We start from the raw sequence: 25,429 nt of genomic DNA on the forward strand, positions 1-25,429 counted from the left end.
GCCCACCTCCTACCCGGAGCCCGAGCGGCGGCCGCGGTCAGCCCGGCCTCCCCGACCTGGGGTCCGCGTGCGCCGGGTCCCGGAGGCCAAGCTGGGCGCCCCCAGGGGAGGGGTCTGGGTGGCGGGGCCAAGCCGGGGCGGGGCGGGGCGCAGCCGAGGGGTGTGTCCGAGGGCGGCTGGAGGGAGGGGCCGCAGGACTCCAGGAGCGGCGGGGCCAGGGCAGCGCCGACTCGCGTCCCGCAGAGCGTTCCAGGCGGGCGCGCGGCTTTCTCACCAGACCCACCGAGCGGCGGCGGAGGCGAGATGCGCTGGGCCGGCGCGTGGGTCCTGGGCCTGGCCTTGCTGCTGTGTAGCGTCGCGCGGTGCCAGCAGAGAGGTGAGCCCGGCCCGGGTCCCTGGGTCCTCGCGTCCCTGTCCCCCGCAGGCTGGCGGGCGGAGGCGGCCGCGGACAAAGCCCGTCGCGTTGGGGCTGCTGGAGTCCGGGCGCGCATCCTGATCCACCTCGGAGTGGGTGCCTCGGCCACGTGGGTCTCCCGCGCCTGCCGGGGAGGGCTGGATGGGGACGCCGCTCCTGGCGGACGCTGCCCGCTCTTCGCAGTCTTAGGCTTTAACCTCCTCGGGCTTCGGGGGTCGTCCAGCCTCGCCTCTGGCTTTTGCGGGACTTCGCGACCCAGGAACGCCATCTACGCGAGCAGTGCTGGGGGTGGCGAGAGCGGGGCGCTCGGAGCGGGGCGCGGGGGGTTGCTTTTAGTGCCCCGGCTGCGCGGGCGGGGGTGGCGGGGCTGTTGGTCGGGCGCGGGGGATGAATGGGGAAAGAGCTCGTCCTCATTGTCCGGCTGCGCAAGCTGGGTCGCCGCGGCCGGCAAAGGGCGGATTCCTCGGGGCCCCTGGCAGCCAAGCGGGCTAGTGGGGAGAGACGCGGCGAGAAGGGCGCCCCTAGCCAGCCGTCCCGGGCAGGGGGACCCGTAGGCGGCGTCCAGGGCACTGATGCGCCTTCCCGACCCGCGCTCTTTGTGCAATCGGCGAAGTGGCCAAACCCGCTCATTCACTGCGCGGGTTTGACCGTGGGCGCGCCGGGGCGAGGGACCGGCGGAGAAGGGAGCACCTTGCATGCGCGTTGCAAGGATTCAGAAGAGAAACTCAGCGAATTTTCATTTTCTGTTTTTGCTGGCGGGCGGGCGGAAAGAGAGAGAGAGAAGAAAGAAAGAGAGAGAGAAAGAGAAAAGAAAGAGAAAGAAAGAAAGAAAAAGAAAGAAAGAATTCTTTTCCCTTTTGGGGGACAACCCCAGTCCTCCACGCCACCCCTAGAGCTGTCTTCGCAGCGTGGCTTCGTGTTGGCTAGGCAGTCACAAATATTTGTTGAAAACATCTTAATGTATGCAGCACATGACAATGGGCGTATTCCCACGAATACAAACTTCATTTAAAAAAAAAAGTACGAGTCAAAAGTAGTGGGCGGAATTTGCAGTGCCCTCGTGGGAAACGTGTGTTTGGGCATTGTGCTGAGTTGTGAGCTCTGCAGAAACGCGACCATCTCATTCATTCAAGCATTCATGATGGAAGCACTGGACCGGAGCTGGAAACGCAGCATTGAATAGCTGCGAGTCTGCTGCGCAGAGTCGGGCTGGGAAGAGGGAATTTACATAGTTATCAGCCAGAAGAAAGGAGCCTTTGGGGAGGGAGAGGAGCCTTAAAGGATTGCGAGGGGACTCCTGTCTATCAGGCTGCTGAAAGTGAACAAGTCCCGGTTTCCCACAGGGTAGAGAAAGAGCAGCTTGCCTCAGCTTATTGTTCCCCGAAATTGAAAGTCTTAGACTGAGGAGATGGCCTGAAGGTTGTCCTGGCCCCTCGGGGCTTGGCACTTGGCCTGGCGGTTATGAGTGGTTTTTGGAGAAAGTGGGACCTCATGGGGCCTTTCCTGCTTTGAGATGCTGCGGAAAACCTCCCAGGGCAGGAGCCCTTTAATGTTTCATATCGCATTCCCTGTTTGCCTTTTTGCCTTCCGCACCCCACCAACCCTCACCCTTCCTAACTAGCCTCCTTGAGCAATTTTGATTTTTTTTTTTTTTTTTTTTTTGCTGTCTCTGGGCTGCAGGCAGGAGTGCAGTGGCGCCATCTCGGCTCACTGCAACCTCTGCCTCCAGGGTTCAAATGATTCTTCTGCCCCAGCCTCCCGAGTAGCTGGCACTACAGGCGTGAGCCACCGCGCCCGGCCTTTTTTTTTTTTTTTTAAGAAACCATTTTGTGCCCCATGAATAGCATGAATGATTAGTAAAGTTGTGTGTTTTGGTGATAATACAATAATCCTGACCTGCAAATCACTTGCTAGTTAGTTGTCTGGTGTTATTTTTTAAAATAACTTATTATCTATTGACATTCAGATTGTTAGATGTTCCCTGTCACTTCTGCAGTCTCTCTGGGTTACCTTACAGCTCATAGACCTGATGGCTCACTGTCCTTTGAAATATAACGAGTTTCAAGTGAGCTCCTCCTAAGTATTGAATAGGATGTATTGTGTTTGTAAAAATAATGTGTTAAATTCATAGCTGACAATCACATAAAATTACAGTTGCTTCATCACTTTTGTTGGAAACCATCCCTTCTTTTTTTCTACAATAGACAATTCTAAGTACAGAAAAAAATCTACGAGTAAAAGAATATTCACTTCATTCTCATATATGATATAGTATTCAAATTTAGCAAGTATGTGTTCCACAGTAAAGTGTGCATGCCTGAATGGATTTCAAAGGTGCATTTTTCTTTTCTGTTGCTGTATTCTCTAACTAAGGGCCCATGAAAAATATTGATTGTAGCAGTTGGAAACAAGGGTATGTGTAATAGAAGCCTCACTGCCCACCTCCTGCATAGCCTGGACTTTAGTCCATTCTTTTTTTCCCTCTTCTTTTCCAGACATTAAATATGAAGCCTACATCTGTAGTTAATCTAGCGTGTTTGAGAATTCAAATGCAACAAGAATGTTAGAATAAATACATATACTGATCTTTAGTGTCTTGTGCCACTGCTTTATAATTGCACTGCTTTATAAACTCATATAAAATGTTTCTGGGACCATTTATTTCAGGGCAGTGATCCTTGAAACACCCTACCGTTTTATACTAAGTCATTCATAAAATCCTATGGATATTCATTTTCATGTACAGTAAATTGTTATGGGGAAATAACACAAGCTCTATCTTTAAGCTTCAGGTGTTTAATTATCTGGCTTTACTAGCTATGGCAAATTGGGGACATAACCTGTGTTTTAGTTTCACTATCTGTAAAATGGGAATAATAATAGTGCCTATCTGGAAGGGATGTTAATGATTAAATGAAATAATGTGAGAAAAGTTCTTAGACCAGTACCTAGTACAGGGTTAAGCCTCAACAAGCAAGTTTATTTATGTTCATCACTGTTACTATTTTATTAAGAACTATATATTTTTAAACTATATTCTCCAAAATGCATAATTGTTTAGAAATTTGGAGTCTGGATTTGGAATCAAATAGTCTTGGGCTCAAATGCCAGACCTGTCACTTTGATTAGCTATGGCCATGGCTAAGTTTCTTAATTTCTCTGAATGTCAGCTTTCTATCTATAAAATGGATAGCATTGATATGATTAAATAATATGTAAAAAATATTAGCACAGTGTAGGGCGTGTCATAGGTACTCAGTGCATGATGGTTATTACTGTTATGCCTACTGTACTTGCTTATCATCCTGGACATCATCTCTCTTTCATTGCTGAAATTCATTTGGTCATTGAGACTTGTTGATTTTACCTCCTGAAAATCTGTGCAGTCTCTTTCCCATTTTTTTTTTTGGAGACGGAGTCTCGCTCTGTCGCCCAGGCTGGAGTGCAGTGGCGCGATCTCGGCTCACTGCAAGCTCCGCCTCCCATGTTCACGCCATTCTCCTGCCTCAGCCTCCCAAGTAGCTGGGACTACAGGCGCCCGCCACCATGCCCGGCTAATTTTTTGTATTCTTTAGTAGAGACAGGGTTTCACTGTGTTAGCCAGGATGGTCTCGATCTCATGACCTCGTGATCCACCGACTTCGGCCTCCCAAAGTGCTGGGATTACAGGCATGAGCCACGGCACCTGGCCTCTTTCCCATTTTTTATTCTCGCTGCTGGCTAGACTTAGGAATGGTTTGTTTTTCTCAGGTTGTTTTTCTCAGGAAATAGTGTGATGGTTCACTCAGCAGGCCAGCAGCCTCACCTGTTCTCCCTCCTCAGCAGTGCCATCACTGTGATGTTTCTAGAAACACCATCTCAATAACCGCTCCTACTCTTGTTTAAAATTCTTCCCATTTCTCACCGTTTCTTTATCAAATTACTTAATGTTCCCCAATGTGACTTACTTTCCTTCGTGTTTAAGCAAGTGGTCTTCTTCCAAGGTGTGCCCTTTTCACTCCACATCCCTCTCCTGGGCCCACCTTACAAGTTTAGATTATGTGCCCCAAACCCCTCACTTTATAAGATGCACAAAATGACAGTGTCCTGCTGCATCACACTGGGGTTAAAGCAAGGAGGCTGGGACCCCAGCTGGCCTGCTGTCTCAGAGCTGAGAGGCATTATCTGGGACACGCCTGCACCTATTTGTAGCTAACTAGTGTTTCCTGGCGCATGGGCTATTAAGTGCTGGACACATCTTCCATTTGGGTTCTAAAGAACCCTGGAAAATCTTCCCAGCTCTCTGTCTGCTGAAGTATTTGTTAGACAACCTTCCCTGTACTCACAGAGCTTTCCCGGCTCAATGCTATTGTCTTGCCTGTCATGTGGCTAATAATTGGCTTGCTTATCTGTCTCACCTTCTCTCTCGGGCTTGTCAAGGGCAGAGACTGCTTTATTCATATCTGCTTGTTCATTGCTTTGCAGTGTTTCTAGCAGTTAGTAGCCACTTCTTGTTGTTGAGCTAAGTTAAAATGAACATCTTTATTTAGGAATCAAGTAACTTTAAAAATATTTTGAATAGCTGGGCGCAGTGGCTCACGCCTGTAATCCCAGTACTTTGGGAGGCTGAGGCAGGTGGGTCACCTGAGGTCGGGAGTTCAAGACCAGACTGACCAACATGGAGAAACCCCATCTCTACCAAAAATACAAAATTAGCCAGGTGTGCCGGCGGGCGCCTGTAATCCCAGCTACTCGGGAGGCTGAGGCAGGAGAATCGCTTGAACCCTGGAGGCGGAGGTTGCAGTGAGCCGAGATCGTGGGCAACAAGAGTGAAACTCTGTCTCAAAAAAAAAAAAAAATGTGTGTGTGTATATATATATATATATATACACAATACATATACGTGTGTATATATATACACAATACATATACGTGTGTGTATATATATTTTTTTGAATAGATAATCCACATTTATGGCATAAAATGCAAAAGGTACTATAGGTAGAAAAAAGTTAAGACTTGGCTTTTTTTACTCTCTTTTGAGGTAACCACTGGCTTTAGTTTTTTGGGTAGGCGTCTAAAGATGTTTCTTCAGGTAACTTTCAAAAGCAAGCTACATCATAAAATCTACTTCTTCCCTATTAGTGTAAGAGGGACACCAGTGATTTTCTGACAAAACATGGATGCATGGAACAGTATCCCTCTGTCCACTGCCCTCCCCTCATACTAACTTCTTTACTGGACCTTGTGCAGGATATTAACACATCACTTAGTAAATGTATGTACTTGCAAACTTTTCACCTTACAACTTGTCCTTCCAAGTAGGGCTTTGACAGAAAGGTATTGTTAGAACAGTGTTTCCTAGATCTTTTGGGGTTTAAAAACTTGATTGATTTCATGGCATTGTACTACTTCTAAAAGTATTGTTTACTATAGTATTAATAAGCTATTTTTAAGCCATAGAGAATTTTTAAAAATATATTTTAGAATTTTAAGATTTATGATATAGAGAAGTTGAGTTTGAGAACAGTTCTATTACATGTTAAGGATAAGTTAATGTATTGACCAGTAAGTATGACTTATTACTGGAACACTATGGCAGGCACAGAAAATCTTTATTTAAAAAAATTTCTAATGAATAAGTTAAGTCTATACCTTGAATATAGAAATTAATTGATAGCAACTGGACAGAACTCTGGAACTTAGACCTTAGCTGGAGTTTTTTGTTACATTCCTCAGAAATGTTTGGATGAACCAGATAAACTGTCGTCTCCTAAGAATGATATATGTAGTTATTTACAAGTTTGCAATTAATTATTTTACTTGTTTTATTTCTAAAATATCAATATGCATCCATGGACAATTGAATAAACCAAGGCATTGCAAAATTAATGAGGAGAAAAAACCCTTCATAGCAGTAATTTAGTTAAGGTCATGAACTTTGGTTCTGTTGGAACATGTCTGTCAGGGAGCTATTTCGCATAAAATGCCACACGATAGCTGAGTTCATTGTATTTTCATGTCCTTTATACTGGGCTTGACAGTGCCCAGAGTAACCATTTGATAATAAATAGCACAGAATCTTCCCACTTGTGTCTTTGTTTTCTCAAGGCTGGCTCAGGAGAGCTTTCTTTGGGTTAACTTGTTCCTCATCTTGCTTGGGGGCAGGAGGCAGACAATGGAGGCAGAGAGATTCCAAATCAGCTTGGGTAGATAACATTCTTGCCTAGGTAAGCATTTATCTCGAAGTGTTAATTCAGAAATGGTGGCGGAGAAAGACCACTGTGAAATCACCAGTGTGACTTCAGTGTGTGTGCACATTTTTTTTTTTAAATCAACCATTAGAAGTTTGAATCTCTTCATTCCAGAAGTTATCTTTGAAGTCTGATCTGCTGGCCCAGCAGGCAGTATGACTGACATTCTTGTGCCAGAGATCCTCCTGTATTGCTGGTGGGAATGTCAAAATTTAGATCAATGAGTATTTATGGAAAGTGCCATCTTTTCTCATTCCCGAAAGTATTTCCTGCATCTTGTTCCATTGCTCCATAGTTTCCTGCCAGAACTTCAGGAGATTCTCTATGACAATAGCAGTGTTAAAGAAGATGCTTAAATTTAGCAGATGATTTTTAGTTAAAATAAAACAATTAGAAGTGGGGGGAGGGAAAAAAAACCCCTCACACCACAGTTGATTATGGTACACCATACTTTTTTCTTTGTTTTTCCTTTGACATGGAGTCTCTGTTGCCCAGGCTGGTATCCAGTGGCTCAATCTCTGCTGACTGCAACCTCTGCCTCCCAGTTCAAGCGATTCTCCTGCCTCAGCCTCCTGAGTAGCTGGGATTATAGGCACCCACCACCACGTCAGGCTAATTTTTATATTTTTAGTAGTTATGGGGTTTTGCCGTGTTGGCCAGGCTGGTCTTGAACTCCTGATCTCAAGTGATCCGCCTGCCTTAACCTCTCAAAGTGCTGAGATTACAGGCATGAGCCACCATGTCCAGCCTACACCAAACATTTAAATGTCTTCCAACCTTTTGGTAATGACAGAATTTTACCCACAACAAGTGGAATCTTGTTATCTCCAGCTCAGGACAAGGAATTCGTTCTTTCTCCAGATGGCTGCCCTCCCTGTATCTCCTGTTCTTGGCACTTTTGGTTACCTAGGCTTCATTTCCTTTTCTGTTTTTCTTTTTCTGTATCCCCTTATCCAAACTGTCTGTCTTAATTTTGTTTCTTTCCTTGAAAAACTTCCTGATCTTTTTGTTTTAGTTTCTCTCTGTTACCACTGCAAATGCCACCAGCCTCTAAACCAGCTGCTATAGTGTAACCAGGTGCTTTTTTTTTTTTTTTTTTTTTGTGGTGGGGGGGATGAAGTCTCGCTCTGTGGCCCAGGCTGGAGTGCAGTGGCATGATCTCGGCTCACTGAAACCTCTGCCTCCTGGGTTCAAGCGATTCTTCTGCCTCAGCCTCCGGAGTAGCCGGGACCACAGGTGTGCACCACTACACCCTGCTAATTTTTGTATTTTAGTAGAAACAGGGTTTTATCATGTTGGCCAGGATGGTCTCGATCTCCTGACCTTGTGATCCACCCGCCTTGGCCTCCCAAAGTGCTGGGATTACAGGCGTGAGCCACCGCACCCGGCCAGCCGGCTGCTTTTTATCGGGTCTCTGATGCTAGCTTGTGTCCTTTCATTTAATCTAGTCCCACACTGCAGTTAGAGTAACCCCGCCAAAATACCGCCTTCATAATGTGCTCCCTCAGCCCTTGCCCACCTGCTATGGCCCTCAGTGATCCCTCCAAGTTCAGTCACCCTGCCCTTCTCCACACCTTTCTGTAGCTGAACTATTAGCTTCCATTGTAGGGGTCTCCTTCCTGTCTAACTGCACGTGGTATATTGACTTGCAGCTGTGCGATTTGGTTACATGACTCTCTCACCTGAAATGTACTCCCGTTTCCCACTGAAAACCTAACCTGACCACTCATGCACAGGCTGCAATATACCAACCCCAGGACAGCCTCGATGTGATGGCCTGTTTCAACTGTCTCACTTCTGAATCTGCATTGTATTTTGTGATAAATTGGGGTTCCCACTCAGCCAAAGTTGCCATCCGGTCCCCTTTTGAATGGCTGGTCCAGAATGGCATGAGACACTGTCAAAAAGAAGGGACATTTCTGTTTCGAAGATCAAAACATTAGCTCCCAGCATTTCTTTGAATCCACAGACAACTCCAGAGGGGTTCTAGCGTTAAAACCTGGGTCATTAGTAGCCGGAGGGCAGTAACACCGAGGAACTCCCCACAGGTAGTCAGGTTGCCTAAGCAACCATAAAGCCGGTCCCCGAACTCTGGATAACAAACCCAGCCCTGGCCCCTCTCTGGGTATGAGGTCCTTCAGCCTCTTAGACTTTGTATCATCCAATCAAATGGATTGCAGTTGATTTGATCTGGGTAGGAACCAAAATCTGTGTTTCAAAAAACTTTTTCCCATTTTGTATCCAGAGGCACAAGAACCTTTCCAGTTGGTCTTCAAGCAGACCCTTTGGGTTTCTGGTTTGAATAGTTGTTTCCAGAACTCTTCCTGCCACTGCTTGCTTTCTGTCCTTGCTGCTGTGTCCTGTGATGGGCTAGCACTCTTTCCCCACCCCTCAAAATCCACAGTTTGTCTCTTCAGCCCTTTTATCTGAATCTCCAACTCTGCCATTTTTACCTTTGCTTTTGTACAAACTAAGTTTTTCCGATTCTTTGCAACTTCACCCCTGGCTTCATGGGCATACTTTTGTTCGTTCTAGAAGTTTGGAGTGGGGAGAACTGGAGATAATGCATCCACATATGAATGCTTTTGGAAGCTCACAGTGTTTTTCTTTAAAAGGGAGTTAGCCTTTTTTTTTGAGACACAGTCTGTCACCTAGGCTGGAGTGCAGTGGCACAGTCTCGGCTCACTGCAACCTCTGCCTTCCGGGTTCAAGGGATTCTCTTGCCTCAGCCTCCTGAGTAGCTGAGAGTGGCGTGTCACCACACCCAGCTAATTTTTGTATTTTTAGTAGAGACAGGGTTTCACCATGTTGGCCGGGCTGGTCTTGAACTCCTGACCTCAAGTGATCCGCCTGCCTCAGCCTCCCAAAGTGCTGGGATTACAGGTATGAGCCACCATGCCTAGCTGGGATTTAGCATTTTATTTTTATATTTATTTTTTTGAGACAGAGTCTCGGTCCGTTGCCTAGGCTGAAGTGGTGGAGTGCAGTGGTGCCATCTCGGCTCACTGAAACCTCTGCCTCCCAGGTTCAAGCGATTCTCCTGCCTCAGCCTCTTGAGTAGCTGGAACTACAGGCACACGCCGCCATGCCTGGCTAATTTTAGTATTTTTAGTAGAGACGGGGTTTCACTATGTTGGTCAGGGTTGTCTCGAACTCCTGACCTCGTGATCCACCCGCCTCGGCCTCCCAAAGTGCTGGGATTAGAGGTGTGAGCCACTGAGAGAGTTAGCATTTTTTCTTTTTCTTTCTTTTTTTTTTTTTGTATTTGAGATGGAGTCTCGCTCTGTCGCCCAGGCTGGAGTGCAGTGGCGCGATATTGGCTCACTGCAAGCTCCGCCTCCCGGATTCACGCTATTCTCCTGCCTCAGCCTCCAGAGTAGAACTACAGGCGCCCGCCACCACGCCCGGCTAATTTTTTGTATTTTTAGTGGAGACGGGGTTTCACCATGTTAGCCAGGACGGTCTCAATCTCCCGACCTCGTGATCTGCCCGCCTTGGCCTCCCAAAGTGCTGGGATTACAGGTGTGAGCCACCGAGAGAGTTAACATTTTAAAGAGTTAACACCTCATTGGAGAGGAGAACAGTATTTCCTTATAGGAGTATTGTCATTTCTATTCAGTTTTTAAATTTTTTTTCATGCACTTGCTCATTCATTTATTCACTCATTCATCCATGCACTGAAGACACTTTGGGACCTCCACTCTTCCAGGCCCTGGGTCAAGGATGTTCAAAGGTAGTGTGTCTGGAGAGCCCTATTCTCGGCTGCCTTCCTCACTGTGAATCGAGGACACTTCTTGGCATTCTTAGTGTATTTGTTTTTGAAGTCCAAGGAACTGAAAAGTGCATATATCAAAAGGAGTTTTCTGCCCGGGGGCAGTGACTCACGCCTGTAATCCCAGCACTTTGGGAGGCCGAGGCAGGCGGATCACGAGGTCAGGAGATGGAGACCATCCTGGCTAACAAGGTGAAACTCCGTCTCCACTAAAAATACAGAAAATTAACCGGGCGTGGTGGTGAGCGCCTGTAGTCCCAGCTACTCGGGAGGCTGAGGCAGGAGAATGACCTGAACCCGGCAGGCGGAGCTTGCAGTGAGCCGGGATCACGCCACTGCACTTCAGCCTGGGCTACAGAGTGAGACTCCGTCTCAAGAAAAAAAAAAAGGCGTTTTCTCCATAAGAAATGATGATCAAGTAAGGAGTTAAAGTCATAGGAGTGGACATTGCCATCTACGTTCTGCTTGCTCATATTCATGTAAGTTAGGGGTGAAATGAGTAGGCCAGGTCATGGGCGGAGGAAAGCGGGGGAGGAGGGGCAGAGGCGTGCAGCACTGGCTGGCTGCTTTATTGGAGGTGCGGGGTCAGCTTCTACATCATATGCCACTGTTGGTGGGTGGCTGTTTCCCTTAGGCTTCCTTTCTTCCACGGAGAACTCAGAGTCACCTGTTTGGCCAGCACTTCTGTGTGTGTCAGAAGAGCAGACTCAAACAGTGACACAGAAGTTCCCTCTGTGGGCTGCACATTAAATTTCAATAATATCAATACCCAGGTCTTACTCCCAGGGATTATAGTGTGTCCGGTCTGGGGTGGGGGTCCTATCATTTGCATTTTAAAAATGCTTCTGGTCGGGCGGGGTGGCTCATGCCTGTAATCCCAGCACTTTGGGAGGCTGAGGTGGGCGGATCACGAGGTCAAGAGCTTGAGACCATCGTGGCCAACATGGTGAAACTCCGAATCTAATAAAAATACAAAAATTAGCTGTGAGTGGTGGTGCATACCTGTAGTCCCAGCTACTTGGGAGGCTGAGGCAGAAGAATCGCTTGAACCTGGGAGGTGGAGGTTGCAGTGAGCTGAGATTGCGCCACTGCACTCTAGCCTGGTGACAGAGCGAGACTCTGTCTCAGAAAAAAAAAAAAAATGCTTCCCAGGTGATTCCACTGTGCAGCCATAGTTGAGAATCACTCAGTTAACATCATAAACTTTGCAGGTGAATGCAGTTTACACAGCAATGCAAAGAGGCAGGATCTGCCACCACCCCTCGCTTTGTCTGTAGGGTGCCAGTTGGGGCATTGATGCCGTCCTGCCCACTGTAGCCCACAGGGTAGTGCTGTGTACATAACAGATGTGGAATACTCGGGTCCCAACTGACTCTCCTCACTTCATGTCTATTTCCTGATATTTCCATAGCTCTGTGAAGTGGGGATAACAACACCTACACATCTCAGAGCTGTGAGCAATCCCTGCACTTAGAGACCACGTTGGATCAGTGAAGTGGCTCAGGGAAAGCCAGTTTCTTCTGTGTCCCCATTGTCCCTTGTGTAGTGTTTTTCATTTGGAAAGTTCTCACCTGATGGTTCATTGTTGCACTTGTGTTTAAATGGGCTTCCCCACAGTTTAGTCTTGCTTTGCTGACTTGGTCATTCACCAAGACCCTTCTTTCTTTGAAAAATACTCTTGATCATGTATGACATTTAGAGGCCTCAAGTTTTGGGATAAAGGCTGGTGTTGCAGAATTGGGTGTTGACTGATCTGGTGTTGCACTAAATTGTTCATTCTTTAACGAATTCATCCAAAATTTAATAAGTGTCCTCCATATTCAGGCATTATTCTGTGTCACATCCCTTCTTTCTCAAAGCCTTTAAAAGGACAGGTCACAGGAGCCTTTTCTCTGGGATTATCTGGGCCACCCCCTTCTCCCCTGATACAACCTGCTGATGTCCTCTTGCACCTTCTCATGTCTGGCAACTCCAGGGTCTGGCTGTCTTTATTCACCTACTGCTCCTGTCCTCTTCTGATCTTGTTTGTTTGTTTGTTTTTTGAAATGAAGTCTCACTCTGTCACACAGGCTCGAGTGCAGAGGCGCGATCTCAGCTCATTGCAACCTCTGCCTCCCGGGTTCAAGCGATTCAGCCACCTCAGCCTCCCAAGTAGCTGGATTACAAGCACCAGCTCATCATGCCTGGCTAATTTTTGTATTTTTGTAGAGATGGGGTTTCACCATGTTGGCCAGGCTGGTCTTGAGAACTTCTGACCTCAGGTGATCCACCTGCCTTGGCCTCCGGAAGTGCTGGGCTTATAGGTGTGAGCCACTGTGCCTGATCTGCTCTTGTCTTTAATCGATAATTCATTATGCTCTTGCCTTTCTGGCCTCCTTCAGAAGTTTTCAATATTTGGCTTATTATTTCTCTTCCACCCAACAAAACAAGAGCCATTTTCCTTTCCATATCCCTGTCACACGCAGACACACATGCACACACACACCCCTTACACATCTGCCTATGTTGACTTACAGACCAGCTGCCTACCTGGCTTCCCTGCTACAGGCACTTGGAGAGGTATTGCACTGACTCCAACCGAGCAGAGCCAGAACCTGGGCCTGGGCCCGTCTGCAGGGTAGAGCAGGTTCTTCTGGAAGGGCCAGTCCAGCTGCAGGTGCCGGGATGAAGTCTAATGTAGCATGTAATGTAACAGTTTTCCAAGAGCCCAGAAAGCTGTTGACATTGGAAGTTCCCCCTGAGTTAATGGACTGTGAGGTTGACCGTGTCATGCCATCCCTGTTGAATTGCTTCAATGGCATCTCATTCTCTATTGAGTGGGACTTCTAAGGCCCTCTGTGATCTGACCCTGCTCAGACCTCTCCACAGCCTCTTCTCTCACTGCTAACCACATCTTGACCATTCTGTGATATCTGTAGTTCCATCACGTGACCTTTATTTCACCTATTGCACTCTGACTTACTCCAGCCCACCCTGTCATCCTTCTTATTGTTTCCATAGCGATTTCTCTGTACATCTGACCAGTACATAATTTTGCACCTATTTGTTAACTTGCCTGTCTCTCTTTAAGGGCTGAGAGTTTTGCCCATATTTTGCTATGCCTAGCACAGTGACTGACATGCAGTGTAGATTCTGTAAATATTTGTTGAATGAACAAATCCCAATACAGACAAGCAATGGAAATCTATTAACAGTAGGTATTGGCTGGACGCAGTGGCTCACGCCTGTAATCCCAGCACTTTGGGAGGCCGAGGTGGGTGGATCATGAGGTCAGGAGTTCAAGATCAGCCTGCCCAACATGGTGAAACCCTGTCTCTACTAAAAATACAAAAATTAGCCAAGCGTGGTGGCTGTTGCCTGTCATCCCAGCTACCCAGGAGGCTGAGGCAGAGAATTGCTTGAACCTAGGAGGCGGAGGTTGCAGTGAGCTGACATTGTGCCACTGCACTCCAGCCTGGGCAACAGTGTGAGACTCCGTCTCAAAACAAAAACAAACAAACAAAAATAATGGGTATTATTTAGAGAACAGACAGACGGGCAGAGGGGGTTAGGGAAGTCACTAGTGAGGAAGCAGAGCAAAGATCCCCTGGGGAAGGGCAAGGGCTGGCTCCAGAAGGCTAGGAGACCTCACTGGGTCACCCAGGCAGGATTTTTTTTTTTTTTTTTTTAAGATGGAGTCTTACTCCGTCACCCAGGCTGGAGTGCAGTGGCACAATCTCGGCTCAATGCAACCTCCGCCTCCTGGGTTTAAGCAATTCTTCTGCCTCAGCCTCCTGAGTAGCTGGGACTACAGGCACCCACCACCATGCCTGGCTAATTTTTTTTGGTATTTTTAGTAGAGATGGGGTTTCACCATGTTGACCAGACTGGTCTCCAACTCCTGACCTCAGGTGATCCACCACCCATCTATCTCGGCCTCCCAAAGTGCTGGGATTACAGGTGGGAGCCACCACACCCAGCCTCAGGCAGGATTTAAAGACAGGGAACAAGGAAGAATCCAGGTAACCAGATTAAGAAAGAGAATGGATAGACCTTTTGGAACCAAGGCCTCTGCTCACATTATTTTTTTTATTTTTTATTTTTGAGACAGAGTCTCTCTCTGTCACCCAGGCTGGAGTGCAGTGGCGTGATCTCAGCTCATTGCAAGCTCCGCCTCCTGGGTTCACACCATTCTCCTGCCTCAGCCTCCCGAGTAGCTGGGACTACAGGTGCCTGCCACCATGCCCGGCTAATTTTTTGTATTTTTAGTTCACCATGTTAGCCAGGATGGTCTTGATCTCCTGACCTCATGATCCACCCGCCTCGGCCTCCCAAAGTGCTGGGATTACAAGCGTGAGCCACCATGCCCGGTCGGCCTCCACTCACATTCTAAACCAGAATACAAGGTCAGGAACAAGCCAGCAGCAGAAACAAGAAGTTCAGACACTCTCTGCACTCATGAGTGGAGTCCAAGTACGGATACAGAAAATCCACAGAATCTAGTAACCAGGAGGACCCTGATGACTTGAAGACATTATTAATCTGGCATGTTCTCATCTACCCAATCAATGCAAAGAAGAAATGGATTACGTTTTTTGTAATAGGATTATTTACGGATGATGAATATTCCATTCAGCCTTAAAACTTACATTATACTCAACAAAAACTTATTTCTAGATTTAGAGCCACTGATCTCTAGCCAGAAATTCATTAACACACCTAGTCAACAAGTATTTGTTGAGTATCTAGAAAGTGCCATACAGGTGACAGGTGGACCTTGTACTCCAGACCCCAGTGCTAGGAGTCAAGCATGAGAAATGTCCAAGAATCCTACTAAGTGTGTTCCTCAGTTCAGATTTGGGAGAGATTTCTGTTTCTGAAAGTCTCAGACACCCGTATCACTCCACTTATTGCTGTGGGATAGTATCATTGTCAGCAGAAAGAGAATTGTAATTAAACACTATATTTCTACTGCACGAAGTCTCCTTTTAAAGAATATGACTTCAAAATACTCTGATGTGACTGCAGACTTGTTGGCATTTGCTGAGTAGTGATATTTTTACATACAGTAGAGGTTTTTTTTTTTGTTTTTTTTTTAAGGGAACTCTACCTGCTTGGCTTTAAAGGGCTTTCTTTAAGTGAGGGAACAGCTGTTCTCCTCCAGGCATTCTGGGCTAAGACTTCCTCCTCCTCTCAGGAACAGAACAAAAGCATACAGAATTTATGTCATAGATGGATTTTTGTTTGATAAAAATCACTTATTACTAAAGAAAAGAATGGCCCATTCTCTTTAGAAATATAAGCATAACATCTCCTGTGTCTTTAGTGGTTTCTAACTTTGTTGGTTTACTTTTAATTATTATAATTGGGGGAGGAGCCAAGATGGCTGAACAGGATCAGCTCCGGTCTACAGCTCCCAGCGTGAGCAACGCAGAAGACGGGTGATTTCTGCATTTCCATCTGAGGTACCGGGTTCATCTCACTAGGGAGTGCCAGAAAGTGGGCGCAGGTCAGTGGGTGCACACACCGTGCGCGAGCCGAAGAAGGGCGAGGCATTGCCTCACTCGGGAAGCGCAAGGGGTCAGGGAGTTCCCTTTCCTAGTCAAAGAAAGGGGTGACAGAGGGCACCTGGAAAATTGGGTCACTCCCACCCGAATACTGCGCTTTTCCTACGGGCTTAAAAAACGGCGCACCAGGAGATTGTATCCCGCACCTGGCTCAGAGGGTCCTACGCCCACGGAGTCTCGCTGATTGCTAGCACAGCAGTCTGAGATCAAACTGCAAGGTGGCAGCGAGGCTAGGGGAGGGGCGCCCACCATTGCCCAGGCTTGCTTAGGTAAACAAAGCAGCTGGGAAGCTCGAACTGGGTGGAGCCCACCACAGCTCAAGGAGGCCTGCCTGCCTCTGTAGGCTCCACCTCTGGGGGCAGGGCACAGACAAACAAAAAGACAGCAGTAACCTCTGCAGATTTAAATGTCCCTGTCTGACAGCTTTGAAGAGAGCAGTGGTTCTCCCAGCACGCAGCTGGAGATCTGAGAACGGGCTGACTGCCTCCTCAAGTGGGTCCCTGACCCCTGACCCCCGAGCAGCCTAACTGGGAGGCACCCCCCAGCAGGGGCAGACTGACACCTCACACGGCCCGCCAGGTACTCCAACAGACCTGCAGCTGAGGGTCCTGTCTGTTAGAAGGAAAACTAACAAACAGAAAGGACATCCACACCAAAAACCCATCTGTACATCACCATCATCAAAGACCAAAAGTAGATAAAACCACAAAGATGGGGAAAAAACAGAGCAGAAAAACTGGAAACTCTAAAAAGCAGAGCGCCTCTCCTCCTCCAAAGGAACGCAGTTCCTCACCAGCAACGGATCAAAGCTGGACGGAGAATGACTTCGACGAGCTGAGAGAAGAAGGCTTCAGATGATCAAATTACTCCAAGCTACGGGAGGATATTCAAACCAAAGGCAAAGAAGTTGAAAACTTTGAAAAAAATTTAGAAGAATGTATAACTAGAATAACCAATACAGAGAAGTGCTTACAAGAGCTGATGGAGCTGAAAACCAAGGCTCGAGAACTACGTGAAGAATACAGAAGCCTCAGGAGCCGATGCAATCAAATGGAAGAAAGGGTATCAGCCCTGGAAGATGAAATGAATGAAATGAAGTGAGAAGGGAAGTTTAGAGAAAAAAGAATAAAAAGAAATGAGCAAAGCCTCCAAGAAATATGGGACTATGTGAAAAGACCAAATCTACGTCTGATTGGTGTACCTGAAAGTGATGGGGAGAATGGAACCAAGTTGGAAAACACTCTGCAGGATATTATCCAGGAGAACTTCCCCAATCTAGCAAGGCAGGCCAACATTCAGATTCAGGAAATACAGAGAATGCCACAAAGATACTCCTCGAGAAGAGCAACTCCAAGACACATAATTGTGAGATTCACCAAAGTTGAAATGAAGGAAAAAATGTTAAGGGCAGCCAGAGAGAAACGTTGGGTTACCCTCAAAGGGAAGCCCATCAGACTAACAGCGGATCTCTCAGCAGAAACTCTACAAGCCAGAAGAGAGTGGGGGCCAGTATTCAACATTCTTAAAGAAAAGAATTTTCAACCCAGAATTTCATATCCAGCCAAACTAAGCTTCATAAGTGAAGGAGAAATAAAATCCTTTACACACAAGCAAATGCTGAGAGATTTTGTCACCACCAGGCCTGCCCTAAAAGAGCTCCTGAAGGAAGCGCTAAACATGGAAAGGCACAAGTGGTACCAGCCGCTGCAAAATCATGCCAAAATGTAGAGACCATAGAGACTAGGAAGAGACTGCATCAACTAACGAGCAAAATAACCAGCTAACATCATAATGACAGGATCAAATTCACACATAACAATATTAACTTTAAATGTAAATGGACTAAATGCTCCAATTAAAAGACACAGACTGGCAAACTGGATAAAGAGTCAAGACCCATCAGTGTGCTGTATTCAGGAAACCCATCTCACGTGCAGAGACACACATAGGCTCAAAATAAAAGGATGGAGGAAGATCTACCAAGCAAATGGAAAACAAAAAAAGGCAGGGGTTGCAATCCTAGTCTCTGATAAAACAGACTTTAAACCAGCAAAGATCAAAAGAGACAAAGAAGGCCATTACATAATGGTAAAGTGATCAATTCAACAAGAAGAGCTAACTATCCTAAATATATATGCACCCAATACAGGAGCACCCAGATTCATAAAGCAAGTCCTGAGTGACCTACAAAGAGACTTATACTCCCACACATTAATAATAAGAGACTTTAACACCCCACTGTCAACATTAGACAGATCAACGAGACAGAAAGTCAACAAGGATACCCAGGAATTGAACTCAGCTCTGCACCAAGCAGACCTAATAGACATCTACAGAACTCTCCACCCCAAATCAACAGACTATACATTTTTTTCAGCACCACACCACACCTATTCCAAAATTGACCACATAGTTGGAAGTAAAGCTCTCCTCAGCAAATGTAAAAGAACAGAAATTATAACAAACTATCTCTCAGATCACAGTGCAATCAAGCTAGAACTCAGGATTAAGAATCTCACTCAAAACCGCTCAACTACATGGAAACTGAACAACCTGCTCCTGAATGACTACTGGGTACATAACGAAATGAAGGCAGAAATAAAGATGTTCTTTGAAACCAATGAGAACCAAGACACAGCATACCAGAATCTCTGGGATGAATTCAAAGCAGTGTGTAGAGGGAAATTTATAGCACTAAATGCCCACAAGAGAAAGCAGGAAAGATCCAAAATTGACACCCTAACATCACAATTAAAAGAACTAGAAAAGCAAGAGCAAACACATTCAAAAGCTAGCAGAAGGCAAGAAATAACTAAAATCAGAGCAGAACTGAAGGAAATAGAGACACAAAAAAACCTTCAAAAAATTAATGAATCCAGGAGCTGGTTTTTTGAAAGGATCAGCAAAATTGATAGACCGCTAGCAAGATTAATAAAGAAAAAAAGAGACAAGAATCAAATAGACGCAATAAAAAATGATAAAGGGGATATCACCACCGATCCCACAGAAGTACAAACTACCATCAGAGAATACTACAAACACCTCTACGCAAATAAACTAGAAAATCTCGAAGAAATGGATAAATTCCTCAACACATACACCCTCCCAAGACTAAACCAGGAAGAAGTTGAATCTCTGAATAGACCAATAACAGGATCTGAAATTGTGGCAATAATCAATAGCTTACCAACCAAAAAAAGTCCAGGACCAGATGGATTCACAGCTGAATTCTACCAGAGGTACAAGGAGGAGCTGGTACCATTCCTTCTGAAACTATTCCAATCAATAGAAAAAGAGGGAATCCTCCCTAACTCATTTTATGAGGCCAGCATCATCCTGATACCAAAGCCGGGCAGAGACACAACCAAAAAAGAGAATTTTAGACCAATATCCTTGATGAACATTGATGCAAAAATCCTCAATAAAATACTGGCAAACCAAATGCAGCAGCACATCAAAAAGCTTATCCACCATGATCAAGTGGGCTTCATCCCTGGGATGCAAGGCTGGTTCAATATACACAAATCAATAAATGTAATCCAGCATATAAACAGAACCAAAGACAAAAACCACATGATTATCTCAATAGATGCAGAAAAGGCCTTTGACAAAATTCAGCAACCTTCATGCTAAAAACTCTCAATAAATTAGGTATTGATGGGACATATCTCAAAACAATAAGAGCTATCTATGACAAACCCACAGCCAATATCATACTGAATGGGCAAAAACTGGAAGCATTCCCTCTGAAAACTGGCACAAGACAGTGATGCCCTCTCTCACCACTCCTATTCAACATCGTGTTGGAAGTTCTGGCCAGGGAAATTAGGCAGGAGAAGGAAATAAAGGGTATTCAATTAGGAAAAGAGGAAGTCAAATTGTCCCTGTTTGCAGATGACATGATTGTATATCTAGAAAACCCCATCGCCTCAGCCCAAAATCTCCTTAAGCTGATAAGCAACTTCAGCAAAGTCTCAGGATACAAAATCAATGTACAAAAATCACAAGCATTCTTATACACCAACAACAGACAAACAGAGAGCCAAATCATGAGTGAACTCCCGTTCACAATTGCTTCCAAGAGAATAAAATACCTAGGAATCCAACTTACAAGGGACGTGAAGGACCTCTTCAAGGAGAACTACAAACCACTGCTCAAGGAAATAAAAGAGGATACAAATGGAAGAACATTTCATGCTTATGGGTAGGAAGAATCAATATCGTGAAAATGGCCATACTGCCCAAGGTAATTTACAGATTCAATGCCATCCCCATCAAGCTACCAATGACTTTCTTCACAGAATTGGAAAAAACTACTTCAAAGTTCATATGGAACCAAAAAAGAGCCCGCATTGCCAAGTCAATCCTAAGCCAAAAGAACAAAGCTGGAGGCATCACACTACCTGACTTCAAACTATATTACAAGGCTACAGTAACCAAAACAGCATAGTATTGGTACCAAAACAGAGATATAGATCAATGGAACAGAACAGAGCCCTCAGAAATAATGCCGCATATCTACAACTATCTGATCTTTGACAAACCTGAGAAAAACAAGCAATGGGGAAAGGATTCCCTATTTAATAAATGGTGCTGGGAAAACTGGCTAGCCATATGTAGAAAGCTGAAACTGGATCCCTTCCTTACACCTTATACAAAAATCAATTCAAGATGGATTAAAGACTTAAACATTAGACCTAAAACCATAAAAACCCTAGAAGAAAACCTAGGCATTACCATTCAGGACATAGGCATGGGCAAGGACTTCATGTCTAAAACACCAAAAGCAATGGCAACAAAAGCCAAAATTGACAAATGGGATCTAATTAAACTCAAGAGCTTCTGCACAGCAAAAGAAACTACCATGAGAGTGAACAGGCAACCTACAAAATGGGAGAAAATTTTCGCAACCTACTCATCTGACAAAGGGCTAATATCCAGAATCTACAATGAACTCCAACAAATTTACAAGAAAAAAACAAACAACCCCATCAAAAAGTGGGTGAAGGACATGAACAGACACTTCTCAAAAGAAGACATTTATGCAGCCAAAAAACAGATGAAAAAATGCTCACCATCACTGGCCATCAGAGAAATGCAAATCAAAACCACAATGAGATACCATCTCACACCAGTTAGAATGGCAGTCATTAAAAAGTCAGGAAACAACAGGTGCTGGAGAGGATGTGGAGAAATAAGAACACTTTTACACTGTTGGTGGGACTGTAAACTAGTTCAACCCTTGTGGAAGTCAGTGTGGCGATTACTCAGGGATCTAGAACTAGAAATTCCATTTGACCCAGCCATCCCATTACTAGGTATATACCCAAAGGACTATAAATTATGCTGCTATAAAGACACATGCACACGTATGTTTATTGCGGCATTCTTCACAATAGCAAAGACTTGGAACCAACCCAAATGTCTAACAATGATAGACTGGATTAAGAAAATGTGGCACTTATACACCATGGAATACTATGCAGCCATAAAAAATGATGAGTTCATGTCCTTTTTGGAAATCATCATTCTCAGTAAACTATCGCAAGAACAAAAAACCAAACACCGCATATTCTCACTCATAGGTGGGAATTGAACAATGAGAACACATGGACACAGGAAGGGGATCATCACACTCTGGGGACTGTTGTGGGGTTGGGGGAGGGGGGAGGGATAGCATTGGGAGATATACCTAATGCTAGATGACGAGTTAGTGGGTGCGGTGCACCAGCATGGCACGTGTATACATATGTAACTAACCTGCACATTGCGCACATGTACCCTAAAACCTAAAGTATAATTATAATAAATAAATAAATAAATAAAAATTATTATAATTGACTGAATTTAAATGGGCCATGTTTTATATGATCAAACTTTCCTTGAAAATGTGTGTATAAGATGGTTGTTGGTAAAGGGAATAATTTCAAATTCAATATTAAAATAAATCCAAAATAATATTTGAAGGAATCAGCTAATAAAGAAAATAACCCTTTGGTCACTGTTGTAGGGACCAGATGTGGTGGTCACATTTATAATCTCAGTACTTTGAGAGGCTGAGGCAGGAAGATCCCTTGAGCTCAGGAGTTCGAGACCAGCCTGGGCAACATAGGGAGACCGCCCCCGCTCTACAAAAAAAAAAAAAAAAAAAAAAAAAAAAAAAAGAAATTAGCCAGGTGTGGTGGCATGCATCTGTAGCCCCAGCTACTTAGAATGCTGAAGCAGGAGGATCACTTGAGCCCAAGAGGTCGAGGCTGCAGTAAACTATGATTGCACCACTGTATTCTAGCCTGAGCCACAGGGTGACACCCCATCTCTAAAAATAAAAATATAAATAAAACAAGTATCCACTTTTTGGTGAATAATGGAAGCCACTGAAGAAGATGGAGGTACACGAGGATTGGTTAGTCCCTACAGTCTGACCACGTAGATAATCACAAGAGAATAACTTGATCCAACACGCACTTCTGCGATACACATTATGAACATACCTTTACTAGCAAGCAGACTCATAACAAGTCCTAGGCCATATCCTTCAAACTGATGGTCACAGCTTTCTGTCTTTTTGGGTATTCAGACTTCTCTCTTGGCGATTGGCTGCCTTCCTAATGCTGGATACAGGACATTTCGGGGATCAAGCGTCAGGTTCCATCAAATTCCTTCACGATGTGAGCTTCAGGCCACATAAATTTATACCACGTACTTACAAGAGTGAGGAGAATCTTTGTTTTAACAGTTTTATTGTAGTATAATTTACATACCCTAAACTTCTGCCAATTGTAAGTGTACAGTTTAATGTTTTTTAGTAAATTTAGAGTGCTGTACAATCACAATCTGGTGTGAACCTTTCCAAGACTGCAGAAAGTGTCATCATTTTCATTTGTGCCCAGAAATAATCTGCTGTCTGTACTTTGGGAAGTGCCTTTTCTGGAAATTTCATATACATGGAGTCATACAAAATGGAGTGTTTTTTTTTTTTGAGACGGAGTCCAGCTCTGTCATACTCCAGCTCTGTTGCCCAGGCTGGAGTGCAGTGGTGTGATCTTGGCTCACTGCAGCCCCCACCTCCTGGGTTCAAGCGATTGTCCTGCCTCAGACTCCCGAGTAGCTGGGATTACAGGCACCTGCCACAACTCCTGGCTAATTGTTGTATTTTTAGTAGAGGCAGGGTTTCACCATGTTGGCCAGGGTAGTCTAGAACTCCTGACCTCAAGTGATCTGCCTGTCTCAGCCTCCCAAAGTGCTGGGATTACAGGTGTGAGCCACCTCACCTGACCAAAATGGAGTCTTTTGTGTCTACTTCTTTCACTTAGTATTTTCTAGGTTCATCTATTTTGTAGCATATATCAATAATGTTCTACTTTATTGCTGAATGGTATTCCAATGTATAGATACACCACATTTTATTTATTCAGTCATCAGTTGATGGATATTTTGATTGTTTTCAGGTTTTTGGAGCTATCAAGAAGAATGCTGTAAACATTCACATACAATTCTCTGTTTAGATATAGGTTTCATTTCTCTTGAGTGAAATTCCTAGGATTAGAATACGGCTCGTGTGGTAAGTTTGTGTTTTCCAAAGTGTCTGCACTGTTGTACAGCCCTACCAGCAGTGTCTGAGTGTTCCATCTTCCCCACATTCTTACCAACACTATGCATTACCTGATGATAGACATACAGTGAGTTCAAAGTGGTATCTCATGGTATTATTTTGTATTTCTCCAATGATTAATGACATTGAGCATCTTTTCAGATGCTTCTTAGCCATTCATATATCTTCGGTGAAATGTCTATTCAAGTATTTTGCCCAATTTTTAATCGAGTTGTTTGTATTCTTAGTTAAGAGTTTTGCATATTTCCTGGATACAAAGTCTTTATCAGACATGTGATTTGAAAGTATTTTCTCCCAGTCTATGCTTGTCTTTTTTTTTTTTTTTTTTTTTTTTGAGACAAAGTCTGGCTCTGTCGCCCAGGCTGGAATGCAGTGGCGCGATCTTGGCTCACTGCAAGCTCCACCTCCCAGGTTCACGCCATTCTCCTGCCTCAGCCTCCTGAGTAGCTGGGACTGCAGGCGCTCACCACCATGCCCGGCTAATTTTTTGTATTTTTTAGTAGAGACGGGGTTTCACCATGTTAGCCAGGATGGTCTCGATCTCCTGACCTCATGATCCACCAGCCTCGGCCTCCCAAAGTGCTGAGATTACAGGCGTGAGCCACCGCGCCTGGCCTATGCTTGTCTTTTTGTTTTCTTAATGGTATGTTTTGTAGTGCCATAGGTTTTTTTTATTTTTTATTATTTTTATTTTTATTTTGATGGGGTCTATTTGATCAATTATTTTCTTTTGTGGGTTATTCTTTTGGTGTCATATTTGAGAATTTCTGTACCTAATCCAAGATCACAGATTTTCTTCTAGCAAGTTTATAATTTAGCTCTTAAATTTAGCTCTTATGATCCATTTGAGTTAGCTTTTGTGTATGGTAAGGAGTCAGGGTGTAAGTTCATTTTTTGCATATAGATATCCAGTGGTCCCAGCAACATTTGTTGAAAATTGCCTTCGCACCTTTGCCAAAAATCAAATGACCATAAAAATAAGTATATATTTTTGGACTCTATTTTGTTCTATTGATCTATGCATCTGTTTTATGCTAATATCACACTGTCTGGACTTCTTTGCCTTTATAGTAAGTTTTGAAATAGGTGGTGTAAGTCATTCAACTTTGTTAACTTTTTCTAAATTGTTTTAACTGTTCTAGGTCATTTGTATTTCTAATTGTATCAGCTTGCCAATTTCTACAAAAAAAAAAAAAGGCAACTGAGATTTTGATAGCAATTGGATGGAATCTACAGATCAATTTAAGGAGAATTGCTGTCTAACAATATTGAATCTTCCTGTCCATGAATAAGAAATATCTTTTCATTCATTTAAATCTTCTTTAATTTCTCCCCCAAAATTTTTATAGGTTTTCAGTGTATAACATTTCTTTCATTGAATTATTCTTGAATTTCTTGAAGTTCTTTCATTCTTTTTGTTGTTGTTGTTCAAGTATTTTGTTCCTTTTGAATAAAGAAAGCTGGTGTGGATGGAGAGCTGATCCAGCCCTTCTGTGGCTCTCCTGTTGCCAGGATCTCAATATTACAATTTTGGCTGGTCCAGCTATCAGCTGCATGTACCCTACTGGGACTAAAACCTCAGGCTAGCCCAGCTTTGAGCTTTCCCCATTCATTTTCTACCAAGTTCACTACTTTTGCTAATAAGATCATTAGGCATGTGCTTCCGCTCTCCTCTGAATCAAGCCAGCCTTCTCCATCAGTGGAGCTGCTGGCTTTCGTGGCTAGCCCTGCCTTAGGAAACTCCCCTGCCAATGGGCTGGGGTGAGAATGGAGCCGCCTCTGCTGGAAGGCCACTCTCTTCCACGCATCTTACCCAAAACTCTAGCAGCTTTTCCTAAAGAAAAGCTTCCC

At 44.6% G+C, this 25,429-nt stretch overlaps 1 protein-coding gene across 4 annotated transcripts in view; it reads left to right on the top strand.

Moving 5' to 3' along the window:
- Positions 1-201: 201 nt before the first annotated feature.
- LAMA1 (laminin subunit alpha 1) overlaps positions 202-25,429 on the top strand; it is a 187,567-nt gene continuing 162,339 nt past the window's right edge. For all 4 annotated transcript variants that reach the window (XR_010137560.1, XM_054537666.2, XM_024236118.3 and 1 more), the window contains exon 1: positions 202-376. Coding sequence is in view for 3 of the 4 variants with exons in the window: in XM_054537666.2 (XP_054393641.2) it covers positions 304-376 (73 nt within the window). In the remaining variant the exon portion in view is untranslated. The remainder of the gene's footprint in view (positions 377-25,429) is intronic.

Source organism: Pongo abelii, chromosome 17, assembly GCF_028885655.2.
Source record: "Pongo abelii isolate AG06213 chromosome 17, NHGRI_mPonAbe1-v2.0_pri, whole genome shotgun sequence".
Lineage (NCBI taxonomy): Eukaryota > Metazoa > Chordata > Mammalia > Primates > Hominidae > Pongo > Pongo abelii.